This window comes from Copidosoma floridanum, unplaced genomic scaffold (assembly GCF_036245765.1).
Source record: "Copidosoma floridanum isolate Cflo_tuat_1 unplaced genomic scaffold, Cflo_Japanese_pri ptg000019l, whole genome shotgun sequence".
NCBI classification, from domain to species: domain Eukaryota; kingdom Metazoa; phylum Arthropoda; class Insecta; order Hymenoptera; family Encyrtidae; genus Copidosoma; species Copidosoma floridanum.
The window spans coordinates 9,426,587-9,446,100 of NW_028321896.1; the positions used below are offsets into that span (position 1 = coordinate 9,426,587).

General features: G+C 35.0%; 2 protein-coding genes across 9 annotated transcripts; both read right to left on the reverse strand.

The window, feature by feature from the left end:
- Window positions 1–1,104: 1,104 nt before the first annotated feature.
- On the reverse strand, window positions 1,105–11,716 carry hppy (MAP4K3-like protein hppy). 7 transcript variants are annotated; one of them, XM_089593095.1, is made up of 21 exons: window positions 11,024–11,716; window positions 10,422–10,479; window positions 10,146–10,301; window positions 9,837–10,069; window positions 9,495–9,758; window positions 9,214–9,409; window positions 9,041–9,144; window positions 8,870–8,937; window positions 8,470–8,538; window positions 7,963–8,001; window positions 7,187–7,231; window positions 6,861–6,931; window positions 6,010–6,219; window positions 5,076–5,248; window positions 4,776–4,980; window positions 4,524–4,707; window positions 4,171–4,448; window positions 4,011–4,094; window positions 3,842–3,934; window positions 3,634–3,760; window positions 1,105–3,550 (listed from the first exon to the last, which is right to left on the reverse strand). In XM_089593095.1, the coding sequence occupies exons 1-21, from the start codon at window positions 11,150–11,152 to the stop codon at window positions 3,451–3,453; spliced, it is 2,886 nt and encodes a 961-aa protein (XP_089449221.1). In that variant the 5' UTR covers window positions 11,153–11,716; the 3' UTR covers window positions 1,105–3,450. The 7 variants fall into 7 exon arrangements, with proteins under 7 accessions (XP_089449221.1, XP_089449222.1, XP_089449224.1 ...); XM_089593096.1 differs by lacking the exon at window positions 8,470–8,538; XM_089593098.1 differs by lacking the exons at window positions 7,963–8,001; window positions 8,470–8,538.
- Window positions 11,717–13,896: 2,180 nt separating this feature from the next.
- On the reverse strand, window positions 13,897–17,080 carry Gint3 (GDI interacting protein 3). 2 transcript variants are annotated; one of them, XM_089592796.1, is made up of 7 exons: window positions 16,771–17,080; window positions 16,161–16,681; window positions 15,876–16,078; window positions 15,651–15,800; window positions 15,175–15,574; window positions 14,810–15,105; window positions 13,897–14,727 (listed from the first exon to the last, which is right to left on the reverse strand). In XM_089592796.1, the coding sequence occupies exons 3-7, from the start codon at window positions 15,950–15,952 to the stop codon at window positions 14,340–14,342; spliced, it is 1,311 nt and encodes a 436-aa protein (XP_089448922.1). In that variant the 5' UTR covers window positions 15,953–16,078; window positions 16,161–16,681; window positions 16,771–17,080; the 3' UTR covers window positions 13,897–14,339. The 2 variants fall into 2 exon arrangements, with proteins under 2 accessions (XP_089448922.1, XP_089448921.1); XM_089592795.1 differs by having other exon boundaries at window positions 16,765–17,080.
- Between the last annotated feature and the right edge of the window lie 2,434 nt (window positions 17,081–19,514).

A 19,514-nucleotide genomic window follows, 5' to 3' on the forward strand; every position in this document is an offset into this window, starting at 1 on the left:
CTTTTGTGTAAGAAAATGTTGATGTTTGTAATTGACAATATTAATATTACAGTAACATATCACAAACTGGAAAAAGTCGTTTGGAAATATATTATTCAACTATATAAACGCTTTTGCATACTCAATTATTCATCATTCATCAATGTTTGTTCCAAACTTTTTAATAAAAATAAAAGACAGTTAACAGATAAACAAAAGAAACGAGAAGAAAGTCAAAAAATTCTGTCCTAGCGATAAAAGAAAAAAACTTTTTATTAATAATCAAAATAACTAGTTAAAAAGTTCACTAATCAAAATTCCACAAAACGTGTTGGAAAAACTTTTATAATATACATTGACGTCTGTAGATCGCGAACGATCGATAAAGTAACCAAAAAATTCGTCCAAATGATCCTAAAAAGATTTATGAACAAAAAAATATTAAAATAGTTCAAGTATTTAAGTAATTCAAAAAACATTGAGAGTCATATATATCAAAACTCGAGATGACAGTGCACCGAAAATAAGGCTGATTATTCGCATTGCATTTTCACAACGGTGCAAAAAATATGAGAAAAACAACAAATGCAGTTAATATCCAATTATTTAGGAAAGAGAAAGAAAGTAAAGAGACAAGTTGGCCATAATATCGTGCGATAAACAAATTTTTTTTAAAACTTTGCAGTTTTTTTAGTACTACTTTACTGTAGCTTTAATCTTAATGTAAATGAGTTTCGAGTCTTTTTTATATATATATTGTTAAAACTGTGTTATAGTCTAACTTGCCTAAAGCAAAGTACAAGTATTTTATAATTATACGAATTGTTAATGAGACATAAGGCTTTGCTGCCATGATGAATCGAGTCTTTCTTGAAACACGCACACTGGATTTCGAACCTCCAAGATCTCCATCCGATTTCAAATTGATTTATATACGTAGATTTATGTATATTTCTAAGAATTTATATTAAAAAGGCTCGTATCGAGTTATAATTAACTACAATAAATAAATGTACTTTTTTTCAAAATATTTCACACTCACTTGTGTCATTTCCCTCGTAAATTTAAAAAAAAGTTACAGATAAGAGGACAATTGGAAGAAGGTAAAAAACCAATCCATACAGATGAGTGATTTTTACGAAACAAATTTTATTACGTAAGTTTCTTTATGTACAGAAACACCAGCTAGTCGCTTTTACACATGTAAGCAAAATGATATGATTCATTAAAATGCGACGATTTTTCTTTAATACGATAAAATAAATCACGATAATATAAATAGATTCAATACTGCCCTACAGTCAATAAATTTCTATTACAATATATTTTTTTTCTTGATTCTTCAAAGTAAAAAAAAAGGACCTACTACGTGAGGGATTTACAATAAATGACAAAGACAAGAAAAAAGAAATGATACGGTAAAAATAATTTAAAAAATTAAAAACAGACAAGATAGTCGAAGAACCAAAAGCAGCGTATTTACAACTTCGCTAGCAATGTTATTTTTTTCTTCTACTTGATTTGAAGAATCATTCTCGTAAAACATTTCCATCTCTATTAGCAAGTCTAGACGTCTTTTATCAATTTTCTGTCCACTAAACCTAAGTACATTGCTAATCTCTTGACTTTATATGTTTTCCGTTTGCTTTTCATCCTCACTTTCCATTGCAACATTTTCTCTTTCCCGACAAAATACGACAAAAGTTGATTCGCGACTTCATGCATTTACAAAGATTGTAACATACCTCTTTTCTACATACCAGTGCTCGGAAACTTTACGTCGTTGAATTTTCAAGATTCAAGGGACACATGCATATCCAAGAAATTCGAGGACTACACTACACTTTTCCACTGTTTTGTCTTTTCTTTACTAATTGCATTGTAATTGAACTTTCTCGAAAAATATGTGTCAAGGAAACTTTGATTATTAACGGCTTTGTCATAAGATTGTCGAAAAACAACGCAATTGATTGAAATGTAATTTGTACACAGCTACGATTAAAAGGTTTATAAATAGCATAATTTTTGGAAATGTAATATTAGTTTTGGAATTGAAATTCAACTTCATCCGAGCGTTGCTGAATATACATTTGTGTCAGTTATTTCCTTTTCTGATCTACACGACTTGACTTTTATTTCTACTACTTGGAAAAACGAGTCTCCATATGTGTCTAAGCTCAATTGTCATCTCAAAAACACTCAAAAGCTTCCTCTACGATTAAATACCTTTTTCTAATTTGACTTGGCAAGAACTCTCAAGTGTTTTCGAGATAACAAATCTTTTTCAACTGTTTATTTCCAAGTTCAGGGGGCACTTGACTCCTTGCCCGTGTAATAAAATATCATTTGGTACATGATTGTGCAAAGGCAGAGCCCTGCGTTATTTTCTTTATGTATTTACTTCTTTTTTTTTTTTTTTTTTTGTATTTTTTGTATTTTGTGGTCGATGCTGACAGGTACTTTTGATCTCTGTGCTAGTCTATTTACTTCACATATAGATTATTATAATTTTAAATTTTCATTGTTTTCGTCATCTGTCGCTTTACTTGCGTAAATTTTTTTTGGCTTAAACAACTCTTCAATCCTATAACAGACTTATCTAGTCGTAGAGCTATTTTTTAAAATATTGTTAAAGCCTTTAAACTTTAATTTCGCAGTGAACTACCATGCGTTAATTATTTATTTTTGGTAATATATTTTGTTAAAGTTACCAATTGTTATTTAAAAATTATATTCTTTATATCTCTGGCTTACTATTCTGAAAAACTAATCTTTGTTACGTTGAACCTTGTCTTATTGTCCACTGTTTTATATCCCTTTATTAACAATTCAGTGCGAAATTAAAGGCTTGGTGATAAAACTTAAAAAGTTGCACTTTTCGTCGATATGTCGGGTACTAGGCAATAAAGTAATATAAAGTTGAGTTTTTAAAATCTTTTTACAAGAAAGGGGAAGACAGATTTTTACCGTTTGGACATTTAAAACTTTTTTTTTATAATGACTCGCATTTCCCTAATCGTCCAACAAATTCAGTATTCACAGTATCATTCCTATAGATTAAAAACATATTTTTTGTAACACTTTTGCTAATCCAATAATTGCATAATGTAAATTTTTCCATGGATCATTCAAACTTCGGCGCTTCGTCATGTCGTTGAATAAAGAAAATAAACAAATTCAGTTTCGAGGAATGCAAATATATATACTTATCGATCATCATCTTAAAGCTGTATTTTAACGAATACGGCTTGTAATAGAGTATTTTAATTTGCTGATGCGATTTCGCTAACTCAAAGCTCCGCGAAATCGGCAATACTTACACTAACTGCTGTCGCGTACAGCAGTAATTAATTTTTTTACTTTTCTTGTCTTTTTTTAAAATACAGTCTACTTATTGCAGTCTGCTGAGATTTTATTAACTTTAAAATCTTTGCGGAAACCGAAATGAAAAAGCTCAATGACGCAACTTCTCTAATAACTCGCTTCGTGGCCCGCGAGGATGTAGAGATCGGCGCCTTCGCTCTCGTTCAACGTGCCAGTATGTACTAAATGACTCTCCAGCATAACGACTCTAAAATTTTTTTAAACATTGCGTGAGATAGAACAATAATATGCCGATTCAGAGTTTGATGAGTTTTTGAATTGTATACTTACTTATCCGAACCCAATAATCTGTACGTCCGACTAGGATCGCTGATCTCTTGTGTAATTTCACCATTTTTGAAACTACGGCCTTGCATTCCGTTTTTATGAAAGGCAAGAACGCTATCCGGTAAAACAACTGAAATAAATGTTTTTTTTTTTTTTTTTGTACTGCAAATAGTAATCAATGAATTTTATGCAAGATTTTTTGAATACTTACTTATCGATTCAATTTTGAAATTGAATTGCAGTTCTGATATTTGTTTCTTACTAATCCGTAGTTTTCCACTCAACGTGACTATTTTAACCGAATCTAAAACGCAAACATGAAGATTATCGATGATCAATCGAATGATAATCAAAATAGCAAAATGTAAAATTTAACTCACTGTCACAACAAACAAGAATGGCATCTTTTTCAAGCTGCGCTACACTAACTACTTGAAGAGTTTCTCTTCGTGGAATGACTGTCGCTGAAAATGAATACGACAATAAATGAGAATTTCATAAGAACCACGAGGAAACGATCGGTTGAAAATAAAAAATTACCAGAACCGTCCATCTCTTCTAATTCGTCGCTGTGAAACCAACTAGCTCCGAAATTCATATTGATAAGATCAAGCTTCAATTTGTTTTGATGATAAGCTTGCTTAACAGAAACACACACCATCGGATATTCGATCTCTGGTGTGATAATCATCTCGAAGACGTTTAACGGCGAGGGCAGTGGACACTCAAAATATTTCAATAACATAAACTTATTCAACGGGTCGTACCACTGCATCAAGAAAATTCCTGCAGGCATTGCTCCACACAAATATTTATATCTGTCGTAAACAAATTTAAATATCACTTGGAAATCTCTCAAGTGGAAAAATTTGTCAATCGGTCTTTATACGTACCCGTTATAAGGATTTCTTCCCACGCAACACTTGGTGCAACCTTTCGTATCAGGCACTCGAGTCGTAAGCGCAAATTTCCTGGGGACTAATCTCTCTGGTATTTTGTTCATGTGGAGCGAAAACCTGTGCGACTGCTTGCTTTGCATAGCCAATAAGTCGTGTCTGTACAGCTGTGGCGTTTTTCCTGTCAATGAGCAACGCATTTAAATATACTCGTTCTCAAGCTTCCAACTGAAATAAATCATTAATTACCTGACAGCGACATTAATACACCCTTGATGACATACATCCAAATAGTTCGCCTCGGATAGAGCTGATCTATCGCCGTCTCATGCAATTCGTTCAAATTCAGATTGTAAATCCCCTCTTCGGCCGCTATGAGGAGATGCTGGTCCCTCGTTTCCGGATGTATCCAACTCGCCGTGCAGTGTATTCTCAGAGGACAACCGTTAAACACCTAAATCGTGCATAATAAAAACAGTTTTAAAACGAGACACTCCCTCGCAAATATAAGAGAGAGAGGATACGAGGCTGCGAGGAGAGATCAACAACCTTTGAGAAACACGCTCCCATGTGAACTTTCGGCGTAGGCGGCAATCCATTGCTGATTGGCCTGGGAGGCGTGTGTCGCTTTCTGTCCCTCCTTCTCGGTGGCACTGGCGGCGTGTCCGAGAGTAAGTCTGGTCCTACGCCGTCCTCACCGTTCTTCGGCCTCTCGTTCTCTCCTGCAAGTTATTCATCGATGCATAAATTTCTACGTTATTTGTGTGTCAACTCTTCTTCCTTGTCATTCGGTATTTTGATTGAACTGTAAATATCTCTCGGTTCCATGCTTGATTTTTTCATTCGTAAATTCTTCTCAAATTCAAAGATGCTATTCTATTCAATTTCGAAAAATTACGAGATAATAAATCCTATGTGGTTACTGTTAATAAACAAAATTGTGAGAAGCTAATTACCAAACCCAACAACAAAATATCACGCGTTTAAGTATTTTTAACTTCCAGTTTGTTAGTCAAGCGTTTATTTATAATTTAATAAGTCTCAATCATCAATACCGGCCAAGAACTGATCCCTCTATAGTTCCAGTGCATTACGACGCAGTGAGCGTGTAAAAAAAAGATATGTACTACCCACGCCCAGCAGCTTACATGATATTAGCTCAACGAAGCGAATAAAAAGCAAAACGGAAAAGAAAAAAAAATTGTAGCAACGGCAATGAACAGAGGGAACACCAACCAGCAAACACACAAACATTTTCTCATTAGGACGCACAAGGCGCGCGCGTAAATATCCATCCAACCATTGGACACGTACGAAAACATGGGTCGAAAAAAAATAAAGTCGAGCAACGCAAGCATATCCACAGCTCATGCGACAAAAAGTGTGCAGTGTATCACCAACATCAACAACAATTAATGAATGATAGTAAGAGTGCTCGTAGCAGCAGCAGCACACACAGGTGGGTGCAGATGAGATGGTTTACCGTTGGACTGAGGCACCAGATCCCGACGGCAAGTGCTGTCAGACAACGAGCGCTGGCGTTGCCCGGATGCCACATGGTGCAGCAGCCTGTCGGCAGTCGAGGCCGACGCAAGTGGTGCATTCCCTGCAGCTATCTGACCTCGAGCGCAGGAACTTGTCAACTCCTCCATCGAGCTGCTGTGCAACCGCCGGGGACTCATCGTCTGCGACCCTGCGTCATCATGTGCATGCCGACACCCGCATCCAGCTTATACCAATTTTACACGCTCAAGTGTCGAGGGAGATGACTAAATCTCTCATACATACGTCGTGCCTCTCCTGTCACACTCCGCGATTCTTGCTCGTTTGAGCAAGCGATACCTCATTTATTCTCTTTTTTTTTTTTTTGTTTTTTTCTTTTCATTCACAATACGAGCTGCACAGGCTATCTCTTGAAACTGGTGTCCAGTGATATGAGAGCTTTTTTGGAGTTTTGCTTAGTACTTAAAGTGTTTAAATAAAAAATCCGAATGAAACTTCAAGCCCGATTGATACATGTACAGCTTCACTGGACAAGTTCAAAGAAGGCCGCGAGCTTTTTAGTTACGTACATATGTACAACACTCAACTATTTTTACTTTTACTGTACAAGCTCGAAAACCAAGACAACAAAGCTTTTGAAAAAAAAAAAAAAAAAAAAATTAAATACAGCCCTTTTAAACAACTTGGGATCCCATTAACATTTGTAATCTAAAAACCAAACGAGACACGTATGTACAGACAATGAGTTTCAAGTTACTTAGCTACACGGATAACTCTAGAGACTCTACAAGCTTTCAGCGCAAACATAAATTACGTGAGAATGGGCCGTACCTGACAGATTTTCGTAGAATCTTCTATGTGCCTCGCAATCGTTGGACGTCTCTCCTAAAGGCAGCGTTGCTCTGAAAACAGACAATAAAATATCAGTAAAAAGGAAAAGAAAAAGTTTACCTTTTTTCAATTATAAAACAACGATATCTTTAATAAATAAAACTAAAATTAGTTAGGAAATCATGTGCTTTCAAAATAAACGAGAAATAAAAAAATGTTAGAGTGGGATAGGTAGAAGACGATTAAATAAAAGCTACGTATCTAAAGCGTTTCGAGCTTCGTTTGATACAATTTTATCAAGAGTTCGCTATTGTTTTTCTACTTACTGCAACGAATACAGCTGGTCACAATGCCCGGCAATCGCATTTCCCCTGAACATACGAAAGTATCTATTTTTACTCTATTGCTGCTTAACATTATTCTTCTTGCATTAGGTTTCTAATACTTTTTTTTTAGTGTCTATCTGATACTTTATGCCTTTCTGATTATTCATAAGTACATCAAGAAATTCAGTTAAAAGTGTAGTGACGCCAACACTAGGTTATTGGATTTTTTTTAAATTCATTTATAAATGTATCTAATATGACTTACTGTATACTACTAATATTTTTTAGTCTTTACATAAATTCTTGTTAAAACTATACTGTACTGATACAACATTAGTCATTATTTTCTCAAATACCGAAGCTCGATAAGAACTACAATTTTGTTATTATTAATTTTGGTATATTAGGGGCAGTGTACAGAAAAAAAAAAAAATATTCACACAGTTAGTGAAAATTTTGGACACTTACATTACATTAGAACAATGCTAAGGCTGAAGCTTCCATTGTGACAGTAAAATGAAATAGACGAAAATTTGGAAAAAAGCACGCATTGCAAATTCATGCATTAACTAATTATGATACTGTAAAATAAATAGTGAAATGTTATGCTGTGAAAAAAAAATCAATTCATTTTCTTAAACAAAAGTAAATATGACAATGAAAATTAACTTCAATGAGTAACATATAAACAAAGCGTGACGCAGTAGGATGTTAATCTTAGACTGACGCGATTGCAAGTGCGGGGGGGAGGGGAGGGAAAGGTTACCTGCCAATACCTTAGCAACAACTCCTCATCAATGTACTGCAATAGACTCCTGTTGGGAGAAATCATGAGAATTACAAATTACATACTAATAATTAACACTGGTAATGGAGCAGAAATCAAAATAAAATAAAATGTGTGTAAATAATAAAAGTATAAAATTATAATAGTTTAAACACAATAAAACAATTCTAAAAGTCACAAAATACTTACTTTTAAATCAAATTATACCACAAATAAAAAATACAAACTTAAATTTACGCTACAGTAACTACAAAATCAATAAAAAATACAAAAGGAAACAAATCAACAAATCGTCATGCTAAACTGCCATGCAAAAGTATTAAATAAGGAATTGTGCAAAATTAAAGAAAATTCAGGTAATTTTGGGCATTACTAATAGAGTATTCAGCATACAGCACGAGTCAAATCTTTCGTGTAAAAATTTTGCATCAAAATTAGACCATCAAATTTGTGTTATCAAATTCTCCAAACTTTCCTCTGTCATTGATGTTTTTACCTGAGGCTCATACGAAAGATCTCCGTGCCGGTTTTGCTTCTGTGTTTGACTTTACTATCTGCGTCAATGCTATAAAGTTCACAAAGATAGATTTTTCTTGAAACCGACACCGTTTACTAGATCAATCAACAGTAAGACCAAATAGAATATCATTTGTCAGATTCAAGGCAAAATTTGGTTGGCAAATGATTGGTATGATGGATGAATTCCAATTAAAAGTGACGAATGATAGAAGCGTGATTGTAAGATTTGGTAGATGTCGAGATATCACGAATATAAATTACAGCAAAAGGTTAAAGTCGAACGTGAGAAGCCTCAGCCCTTTCCCAAAGAAACCATTACTGTTTCTGCAATGGCATTTTTTTTGGTAGATAAATGAAAATTCGTAATATCAACTTACTTTTCTTGGCCATCCTCGAAAACAGAGCCGATCCCGCAATCTGGATGCACATCACAGTTATGAACAGTCTGAAATTAAAAACAAAACCGTTTACAAGTCAAACAATACTTTGACACTTGCATGAACAAAAATTTGAAGAAAAAAAAAAAAAAAAAAAAAACCATTTCTGACCTTAACGTTATTCATAATGTCTATAATATCCCACGCTGGGTTATTATCAACTGAAGGTGATGTTGAATCCCTCTGAAGCGTTCCTTCATCTAAATTAAACCGATCTGAAAAAGTACAATGTTTTAACACTGGGGATTTATTCGTCACTTGAAATTTAATCGATCAAAACCTACCCTCGCTGTCTAATTGTGAAACGGGACTCTTTGGTCTTTGTTTTGCTGTGTGCCTTGAAGCGATGCGCTGTGGTACGTTTGGCACGGCACCATCCTCGTCTGGCTCCATATCGGCGTACGTAGTGCTAGGATTTGAAACCTTTTGCAGCAATTCTAAAGCAAGTCGTTTGCTCATTTCACTTTGAAAAAATGCATGCTGAAAAACCAAAATATGATGTACTTTTGTTTAAAGTAAACATTAAAAAGTGAATAATTTTTTAGATCAAATGAACTATATGTACCTGCAAAAGCTTTTCAGCTGTTGGCCTCTTTTTTGGATTTTTTGTGAGAGCAACTTTCACGAAATTGTGAAACGTTTGACTCCATTTGTCACGTTCTTTCAATGTTGGCGGCTTAAATCCAGATTTCGACATGAGAAACAACGCTCTCATTGGATGGAGATCAAACATAGGAGGCTGCAGTTCTGCTAATTCTATTGCTGTTATGCCTATGGCCCAAATATCACATAACTGGTTGTAACCTCCTTTCCTTTCAACTGCTGCAACCTAAATATAAAAAATAAAACTATGATTTACTGTTGAAAGAAAAAAATTTGGAGCACAGAAAAGTAAGTAATAAGGTACCTCTGGAGCCATCCAATAAGGTGTGCCAATAAAACTTCTTCTTTTGTTTATTGTTGCTGTTATTTGTGCTGACACACCGAAATCGGCAAGTTTCACGTCACCAGCTTCTGTGAGCAAAATATTTGCACCTTTTATATCTCGGTGCATTTTGCCCATGCCATGCAGATACGCCAGCCCAAGTAACGTTTCTCTACACATGTAAGATATTTGGATTTCTGACAGCGGGCCAGTAACTAGAAACACAAAATAAAGTTGGTAATTGTAGAAACTTGTTGGGTAATATAAAAAAAAAAAAAAAAATTCTCATACTGTGATAGATGTCCTGTAGTGATCCACCACCACAATACTCCATGCATATCCATAATTTATCCCTTCTGAGATAACTGCCATAATAAGCTATGATATTTGGATGCCTGCAGTCCTTCATCATGAGAATTTCTTGCTGTATTATAGCAAAATCATCTCCTGTGAAAAAGACAGAGAACAATGCAGAATTTAAAAATAAATCGCTAAACGGCACAAAAACACAAAGAAAAGAAATAGTGTTATATTGTGCGGTAAAAAAAAGTTTACCAAGCCACTTACCAGGCTCAAGTTTAATGACCTTGATGGCAGCCAAATCATTCATGGAGAGTCTCTTGGCCTGGGAACAAAGTATACAAGAACAATTAACTCCAACCTCCTTTACTAGCACAAAGCAGCTCTTAATGGCTCTAAATCTAAAACTTTCCCACTGTGAACTGCCGGGAAAAGTAGTGCAGAAAGAAAAAAATGCAATTATAAAAAAATAACAGTTCTTGAATTGTACATCTTGTTTGCAAGACAGAAAAAAAAAATCAGATCGTGTTCGAAGCTAACTGGACTCGTTTAACTCCATCCAAGCAACACATAGAGTAATATCGCAGCTTCCTGATATATCACGTGACATTAAACCTCTCTTGCTAACTGCACGCGTAAACAAACAACAAAGATGAGGACGTACGTCGTTTTCCTGCACTCTTTTTTTATCCCTTCTTAAATGAATAAAATTTCACATCAGAGCACGTGAACGAAATTGCGCATGCATTTGATAACCCGAAGACTACAAAAAAATGAGTAGTTGAAAAAAAAAAAAAAAATCATATAGTGTACAACGCAGGTGTAGACAAAGTGAGGTGTGTATCATAATTATCTCTGGATGATCTCACTTTGTAAACATCGCCGTAGGTCCCACTGCCGATCCTCTGTATGAGCTCGTACTCGTCCTGGGGATTGCGCCTGCTGATGTCGCTAGACAGGGCGTTCGCGTTTGCAGCCACTGTGGCGTTAACAGCCATTGTCTCGTCTGCTGTTCTCGACGAAGATGTTCGAACCCAACAGAGAGGGTTAATTTACTAGCAGCAGGCAATTAACGTGCTGCTCTTGAAGCCCGCTTCTCTCGTCATGCAGGCGAGAGGACCAGTCAACAACTATCATCACGACGCGCCCTGGGCTGAGGAGCAACAGCCGTTTGTCTGTTTGGTTTAAGTTAACCCTGTTTTTTAATTATTTTTCTTCTATTCTACACTGCAGAAACACTATGATGAATTAACTTTCCCGTCGACGATGTAATGAAGAACTCTGTCACGCACTGGGTATATCACTTTACGCTCTGCATGGGGGGAAAAAAAAAACCAGCAGCACAGCACACACGCACCGAATACCTATTCTCTTCTTCTGTGGTGTTGCACGACTTATTTTTATTGTACTTGTTATCGTTGAATGCCACGGGGTTTCAGAGGTTTTTATTAATCCATCAGTACATTACATGAGGATGAACAACTAAGTACGACGTTTTATTCAGGTCGACGAGCTTCTTCCACGACTTTTGCATTCCACGGGGACCGTCGTTTCAATACTGCAGCAGATTTCACAGAGCGCCATATTTACCCCCTCCTCGTGTTGTACTACATAGCACATACATATTTTTTTCATATAATATACCATATCTATAGGTATATACACACACTATACACTTATCAAATACTTGCCGCGATCCGCGATGGAGTCGCGAGAGAGAGAGAGAGAGAGCACCGTAATGTCCTTGTTGCACTTCCAGTTTCCAGTATGCATGATACATCTTTCTCGCTTTCGCTCAAATTACGTGGCTCTATTATAAAAGTAGTAGTACTTAGTAGTATAGTGTATTTTTATTGGCATAAAAGTTAATATACAGCCATTTATAAAAGTAGTAATAATTATGTAGATCAGCGCCATCTAGCGGTCTTCATTTTTTCGCCTTTTCGCGAAAAGTGGCTCCAAAAATTCTGAAGGAGAGCTTTAGGCAGTTTAGGCCCTAGAGCCATTTAGTCAATTATAAACCAGCCGCAACTAATTTTATAGATATAAAATAAAAATTTTACATTGTTTGTTTTATTTGCGGCAAGCTTGCAACTTATCTTAAATATATAAAGCTCTCCTTCAGAATTTTAGGGTTAGGGCCACTTTTTAGTTCAGAAATCCGCAACGCTAGAAGGCGCTGATTTAATTAATTATTATTACTAATTACTTACAGTAGAGCCATATAATCACATATAAACCAGCCGCAACTAATATTGTAGATACAAAAAAAAAGTTGACATTGTCTGTGCTATTTGCGGTAAGCTTACAATTTGTCTTTTCTCCGAAAATCGACCTCCAAAAGTATAGATATTCTATTTACATAGTTTAATAAAATCGACCATATGGCACTACTTAGAAGAAGTGATTACTATAATTATGGCCCCAGAGAGGGTAAAAAATGATGAATATAGGTCGTTCTTTTCCAAATCAGGACAGGCAATTCAACAAAATCTTAATGCATTTTTGATTTAGTTATAAAATCTTCTTTTTTTTACGGGTTCAATATATCGAAAGAAAAAAAGAGATACGTGGTCTAGGATTTTTTTCCCATACAATAGTATCCTTATAATTTTACAGCCAAATAAAAAATATGTTCGGTTTGTAAATGATCCATTTGGCATTTACATCTTATTGACGCATCCTTATATTAATTAATACGAAACATAATATAACTAATCAGTGTAATATATTCGTCTTTTTCATTTAAGTTTTAAAATCTCTTTCTTCTTCTTCTTTTATCTTTTGGTTACTTACCGAACGTTTGTCTGACTTTTTTTTCATAAAATCAAGTATTGATATCTATCTTCCTGCGTAATCGCAAATTTTTACGTGAATCACAGGATTTGAAAAACCGATAAAACGGTTTACCTTGATCGATTACACAATTTTTCCAAATTTCGTAAGTATAGAGGTATTATGTGTTATTGATAACATTCAAAGTTCGTCTGTGATTTGTTAATTATTTTTAACAAATTTACCGTTAAATCTAATTTTAATTTTAAAGAAAAATCATATATCTCAAGTGTCAGCTGCTTCTTGAGTATGTATAATTTTGTTTGACATATGTAATGTAACAAAATCCAATTTCAGTTAAGCTTGATCGATCGTACGTCGATAGCATACATCGCTCGTTTTATTTTTTCTCGTATACATACTTACGTGGAGAATATCTCAAAATATCATTTCAAGTTTTAATTTGAGGAAAAAAACTTGCTGTTTTGGCACTCGGCGCTCTTGGGAAAGATTTACTAGAAAAACAAGGATATTTATGTGTTGGATTACACTACGGTAGCTTATCTGTAATTTTATTTTTAGATAGCTGCAACGATGTACACTACTTAATCGAGCAGTAATCGATTTTTTACCAATATAGCAGTTCTATGAAATTTAACTTTTATTAATGTTAATTACTGAAAAAAAAGTAACTATTCCACCAAGACGAAGGGCATAAAAGCTCGAAAAAAATAAATGCAACAGAGCTATGATCATTTTCCATCACAAATAATAATTATAATAATAATAATAATAATAATAATAATAATAATGATAAGATTAGTAATGTTTATTTACAACTAAAAAGTTTTTTCAAACATTTATTAAATTCAGATATTGAAAGCTATGTTGGTAAATTCACTGGATTTTCATAATATTCTCACAGCTCTAAGATTGATACCATATAAAAAAGATTTAGGTGAGAGATTTTGCTAAGTGACTTACTTTATTATGTATTTTTTTTTATTCATATACATATTATGCCAGAAATGAAAGATTTATTATGAATAAAATACTCCGTTTATATATATTATGGACAGTAAAAACATAGACTGTATTAATATATTTTACATAAGTATGAGAGTAAAATGTGATGGTAAAAACATGATTGACTGTCAAGACATCATTGAATCTCTGAAATTGATCATTTTTGATGTTACTTTTAATTTTTGCAATTAAAAAAATATCTTGATTATTTGTAATTTCATCGATTACAATTAAAACTGCGTGATTTTTAATTTATTTGGTGAGTTCATAAAAAAAGGCTTTAAAATGCATGACAACTATGAACAATTAAGCATTGAAGTCTAGCTGTCAACAGCAAAACTTGGTAAAATTCGTAAATATCATTAATCGCCCGCGACAGAGTATTTACATTGACTGTAGAAGATTTAGCGTTTCTTCTTTTAAATATTGTGATGGAGCTTCTGTGTTGGAGTTTGTGTCCCAGAAAAATGTAAGAACAACAGCTGGTACTAGATTCAAGGTTTCTAAAGATTTTTCAAAATCTGCTTCGGTAAGTTTTTCTCTTGTCGCAGTAATTAAATAGAATGGAAATTTGTCGTTTGATAAATGTTGTTGCACAAATTGTACTACTTCTTGGTAATTTTCCGAGACTGCAAACGTCCCTTGAAGAATAATGTTATCTGGAAACCTTATCCTTACCAAAGTAAATTTGTACTTTCTTTCTTTATCTTTCATTAATTTCTCTCTCATAGCCTGAGTCATTAACATTTGATTTCTCTCCACAGCCTTCGATCTGTAAAAAAAATTAAGTAATAACAAAAATCACTATGGAGAAAATTTAAGTATGGGATTAAAAGTGATTATTGTCGTTATACTTTTCGGTTTGTTCCCGTTTTATATCTTCTGCTGACAAAACGAAAAATTGAGATGGCAATTCGCTCCTAACTGCAGCTTGACTTGGTAATAAAACGTGTACATTTCTGTCTAGCTGTAACTGTACAGATTCTGAAGACTTCAGAGCATCTATTAATGTTGTTAAATTCTCAACAGTTGATCTATCAGGATCCCACACCAAAAAATCTTCTTCCTTATCTTGGTGCATTAGTACTTTTGGGACAAAACCAGCTGCTTTTAGCAATTCCATGGATCCCTTAAATGGTTTAACTTTCTCCTAAAAATGGTAAATTTTTTTTTATTATGATCTATCAATGAGGTACTATTTTTTAATTTATCTATCTACCTGGAATATTTTATTTGACATTCGAATTTTCCAATATTTCGCTTCACTAGGATCATTTCTAATGTTATCTAAGTACTTACAAAGCGTATCTACACAGATATTAATTTTCTCAATACCATCGTTACAACTACGAATGACTAGACAGGCGGACAGTCCTGCTTCATCATCTACCAGTTGTGCAGTCAGAAATTCTTCGATTCTATCAAACCATTTTTTCTTATCTAAAACTTCATCAGATATCATTGGACATTGATAATAAACCCCACTCACAGCCAATATATGAGGTTCTGGGTCTTCCTGTTTTGTAGTTTTCTCTTGACCTAGAGCCATTTCATTTTCAAGAGCAAGTTTTTCCTGTTCAAGCTCTTTTTTGACTCGAGCTTGAATAGCTGCATAAGATCTGCAAATAATTTGATTTTTACCGATTCTTTTTCTCCAATGTCATTTTTGTATTTGTATTAAAATGCATTATTTACGTATTTAATTTGGGAGCACTTGTTTTCTGCCCTTCTAATCTTGCTAAGGTGGCTTTACCAGCAACTCTAGCTTCTTCAGTTGGCTCATGTCTCTTTGGTATATTAGCTGGTTTTGATGAGCTGGGTGCAGAACTACTGGGCTCGTTGAGTCTAAACGAAGAGCAATACATTTACCAAGTTACTTTGAAGATCAATAGCCATCAAAACACATCTGATTGAACTTACTTTTGTCCCTTTCCAGCATGTTTGAATTTTTCATCCTTGATTTTCTTTTGGAAGAATGACTTGATCTTTTCTGCCATGCTTTTTACCACTGTATCTCCTATTTATTCTTATCAAATAAGGTAGTTTTGTTTAGTATCTCTGAGAGTGTACCCTGGGCAGATCGAGTTCAATAATTCTTCTTTGAAGTTCTTCCGGTGGAATATCTAAAAAAATGCAAAGGAAACGAAACCATTGAGTTTTAAAATAAAGAGCAGCTCAATCAATAGACAAAAAATTCTTACTCACTTGGTGTGTCGGACATAAAAAACTCAGAAATTCTCTCGCCGTAAATTTGCCAAACTAAACAAATAAGACAAATATTACCAACAAGTATGCCAATAAAAATCTTGAATAGCAGGTACTGGAAGTCGTCAAAGACGAAATAAACTGCGATATCCTGGATGAACTGAGGATAGTCAGTCAAGACGCTCTCAGAAGTGATGGGACTCGCGGTAGAGGAAACGGTGGGTTCTCTACTCTCTACGACAGCGTCGGCACCAGTGCTTGTATCCAAGGGTGGCGTACTGCTACTGAGACTCGTGTTTGGAGTCAAACTCAAGCTCCAGATGATAACATTAGCGACTTCGGAGGTAAGGGTGACGAATGCTTCGACAAGTGTGCCGAACCACGTATTAGCTACCTCCAGTAGGCTGTTCATCACTTATTCCAGGCCTCTTTTGCATATCTCTATGTCTTTTGCACTACGAGATACCCAGCTGTCCTTGACTTTCTTATCACCATTGGTTCTTCTCTATTTAATTTGCATGCTAACAAAAACACAACGTCTTATTCGATGATACGATGATTAAACTAAATAAGAATAAATTATAATCATTTAATTCACTCCTACTATTACAGGCTGTATTCCGAAAATGCTGTCGGCAGTTAAGTTACGTATAGGTTGTTTTTTGTTTACGTATGGTGGTATGGTCACTCGGGCGCGGCGCTAGTGGGTTTGGTTCGACATGTCTCATGTCAACCAACTTCGATATTTTTTGCTGTGTTGGCTCCCATGACACAACCGATATTTCGGAGTTTGTTGTTGACAATGACAAGCGGAACCCACCAACAATCTAATTAGTTTATCAGTTACAGGAGTGGTATTCCGTAACTAGTTTGCTGTACAACATCAGCCTATATGCTACAACATAAGCTCACACGGTGAAAATAAGTTACGGAATACCACCCCAGGTGTTGAGTTGACAGTAGCGCCGCTCGATATCATGAGGCGTTACCACAACTTAACTTACGTAACTTAACTGCTGGGCTGGCATCAAGGTAAATAAGTAAATAAGCTATATGGCAGGGAAAAACTACAACAATTGTTGTGGGTTTCAACTCGGTAAAAGCTAGAGAATAAGGCCGCGGCCACATAGACACGTCCGACCGCGTCCGCACGCGTTTAACCTTTGCTGCCATGCAACTTGAAATGAACTTACAAACAAATTATTCTTCCTATTCCGCAAAACTCTACCATCATGCCATCAGTACGGTATATAAAATGTGATTACGAAATGCCACAACGAAGAAAAAAAAAAATTAGTGATATTTTTCTTCTCAACTTTTTTCAAAAAGTCGGCCCTAAACAAACCAAACCAATATGTGTGCCTACTATGTCGGTAACACAGGTTCTGTCATACCGACTACCGCCGATAACCGAAATCTGTATTACCAACTGTCTACAATAGGTAAACGTGATCTCTACCATATCGATTGTAATAAACGCGCGCGCGCTCTATACAAAGCACCCTTATCGACTGTCCAAGCAAAGAATTTATTGGGTTTGGGAATTGGGGCCAACTTTTTGAAAAAAGTTGAGAAGAAAAATATTACTAGAAGGCGATGATCTAATTTTTTTTTCTTCGTTATAGGAAGATTTTCAAAATTTTTGCTTTTTTATCGGTTTGTTTTCAAATCTTTTATTAAAGCAATTTTTGCATCCTCTTTCACTACCTTCAAATGTTTTTTTTTTCAAAAATCGAATTATTAATAATAAATCAATGTCTTACGAATCGAATTTAGCGAGGAAAATCGATCCTTCATGAAAAAAAGCTTAGAATTTCCTAGAGGCAAATGGGTACAAATTACAATTGACAATAAGCGAAAAACGGTCCATATAGTGACGAGGGCAATTGAAAAAAAAAAAAAAAAAAAAAAAAACAATAATAATAATAAACAAACTACAGAGGCTACCGAAAAAGAAGTAGTTGGAGTCAGTGACACCTCTTGACGAGGACACAGTGGATATGATTATTAATCAAATTAAATAATAATTTTTCCAAACAAGTTAAAAAATAAAACCAGTTTTTACAACTCATATGGTTGATACTATATTTTTAGTTTAGTTTTTATAGATGTTGGCCTCAAATTCAACATTAAGTAAGAATGAATTACAAAATTAAGCCAACAACATACATCACCAACTCTTGAAAGGGCATTCATGCGGGACACATCACACGTAATATGAATACATATTGTATCGTATACAGCTTCTAATGACAATTCGGTGTGCCCTTTATTTTTTTATTTTTTAGCCGCTCCAACGTCACAACTTTCGTATACGAAAGGTCAAGCTAACGTCAACCGTACACTTACAGCATACACATCAGTTACTAATACTGTACAATGTATATGCGCGCGACCTAGTGCACGTCATACGTATGATGTATATAAACTACGTGTATCGAACGGGAGGGGTATTTTCATTCAGCTCGCCCGCTCTGCGATGGCTTTGCTCCCTTCACACATTTATGTATATATGCATTTTCGAGTGCATTATAGGGATGTTTTAGATTTTCACACGTTTATTGGTGTGAAAAGTGGCAGTGGCGGTGAATTTTTGAATTTTTCATTATCACATTACGAACCACATATTTACGTGTGGATTTATTTATATGCTTTTTAAAGATCTACCTTGTCAGTATCAAGTTATTGAATACTTAACTTAAAATAACATAAAAAAAACGTAACGAATGAACAATACTTTTAGTTAACTTAGTTTCATTACGGCCACACCCCACAGGTGGGAATCTTCGTTGTAAAACTTGAAACATACATTTTTCGGAAAAAGATAATTTATGGACAAAAAAGCCCTTTTACGATGTTAATTCGTACAACATCCGATGTGATTGTGCACCGAGTTGAAAAGAGAAGAAAAAACAGAAAAAATCTTAAATACAGAAGGGGGAGAGATGAATTCGCCAAAACAAGTAGAACGAGTCGAGTATAGTCAGACAGGCGATGAGCCATGCCTGTACAATATTGTAACGCCCGCCCTTTCCCTTTGGCGTAAGATCTTGGGCTGTGTGAAAATATACTCATACGCGCGTCTTTCGGAACCTACGCCCATTCATCGCAGAATTGATTCGAAGGACTTTCGAGAAATCCTACCTTCCGTTGTTCTGTCTGTCTGTATTTTGCTTTTACTACTGCTAATCCCTTTTGCCATATATCGTCTAAAGCACTTTTTTCAACGAGGCCCCAAAACAAATATGTCCTTAACTTTCCTTTAGGAACGAAAAAGAAAAAAAAAACGAATATCCGACCACAATGGAATGTACACACAAATATATATATACGTCACCTCTAAACGGATCGAGA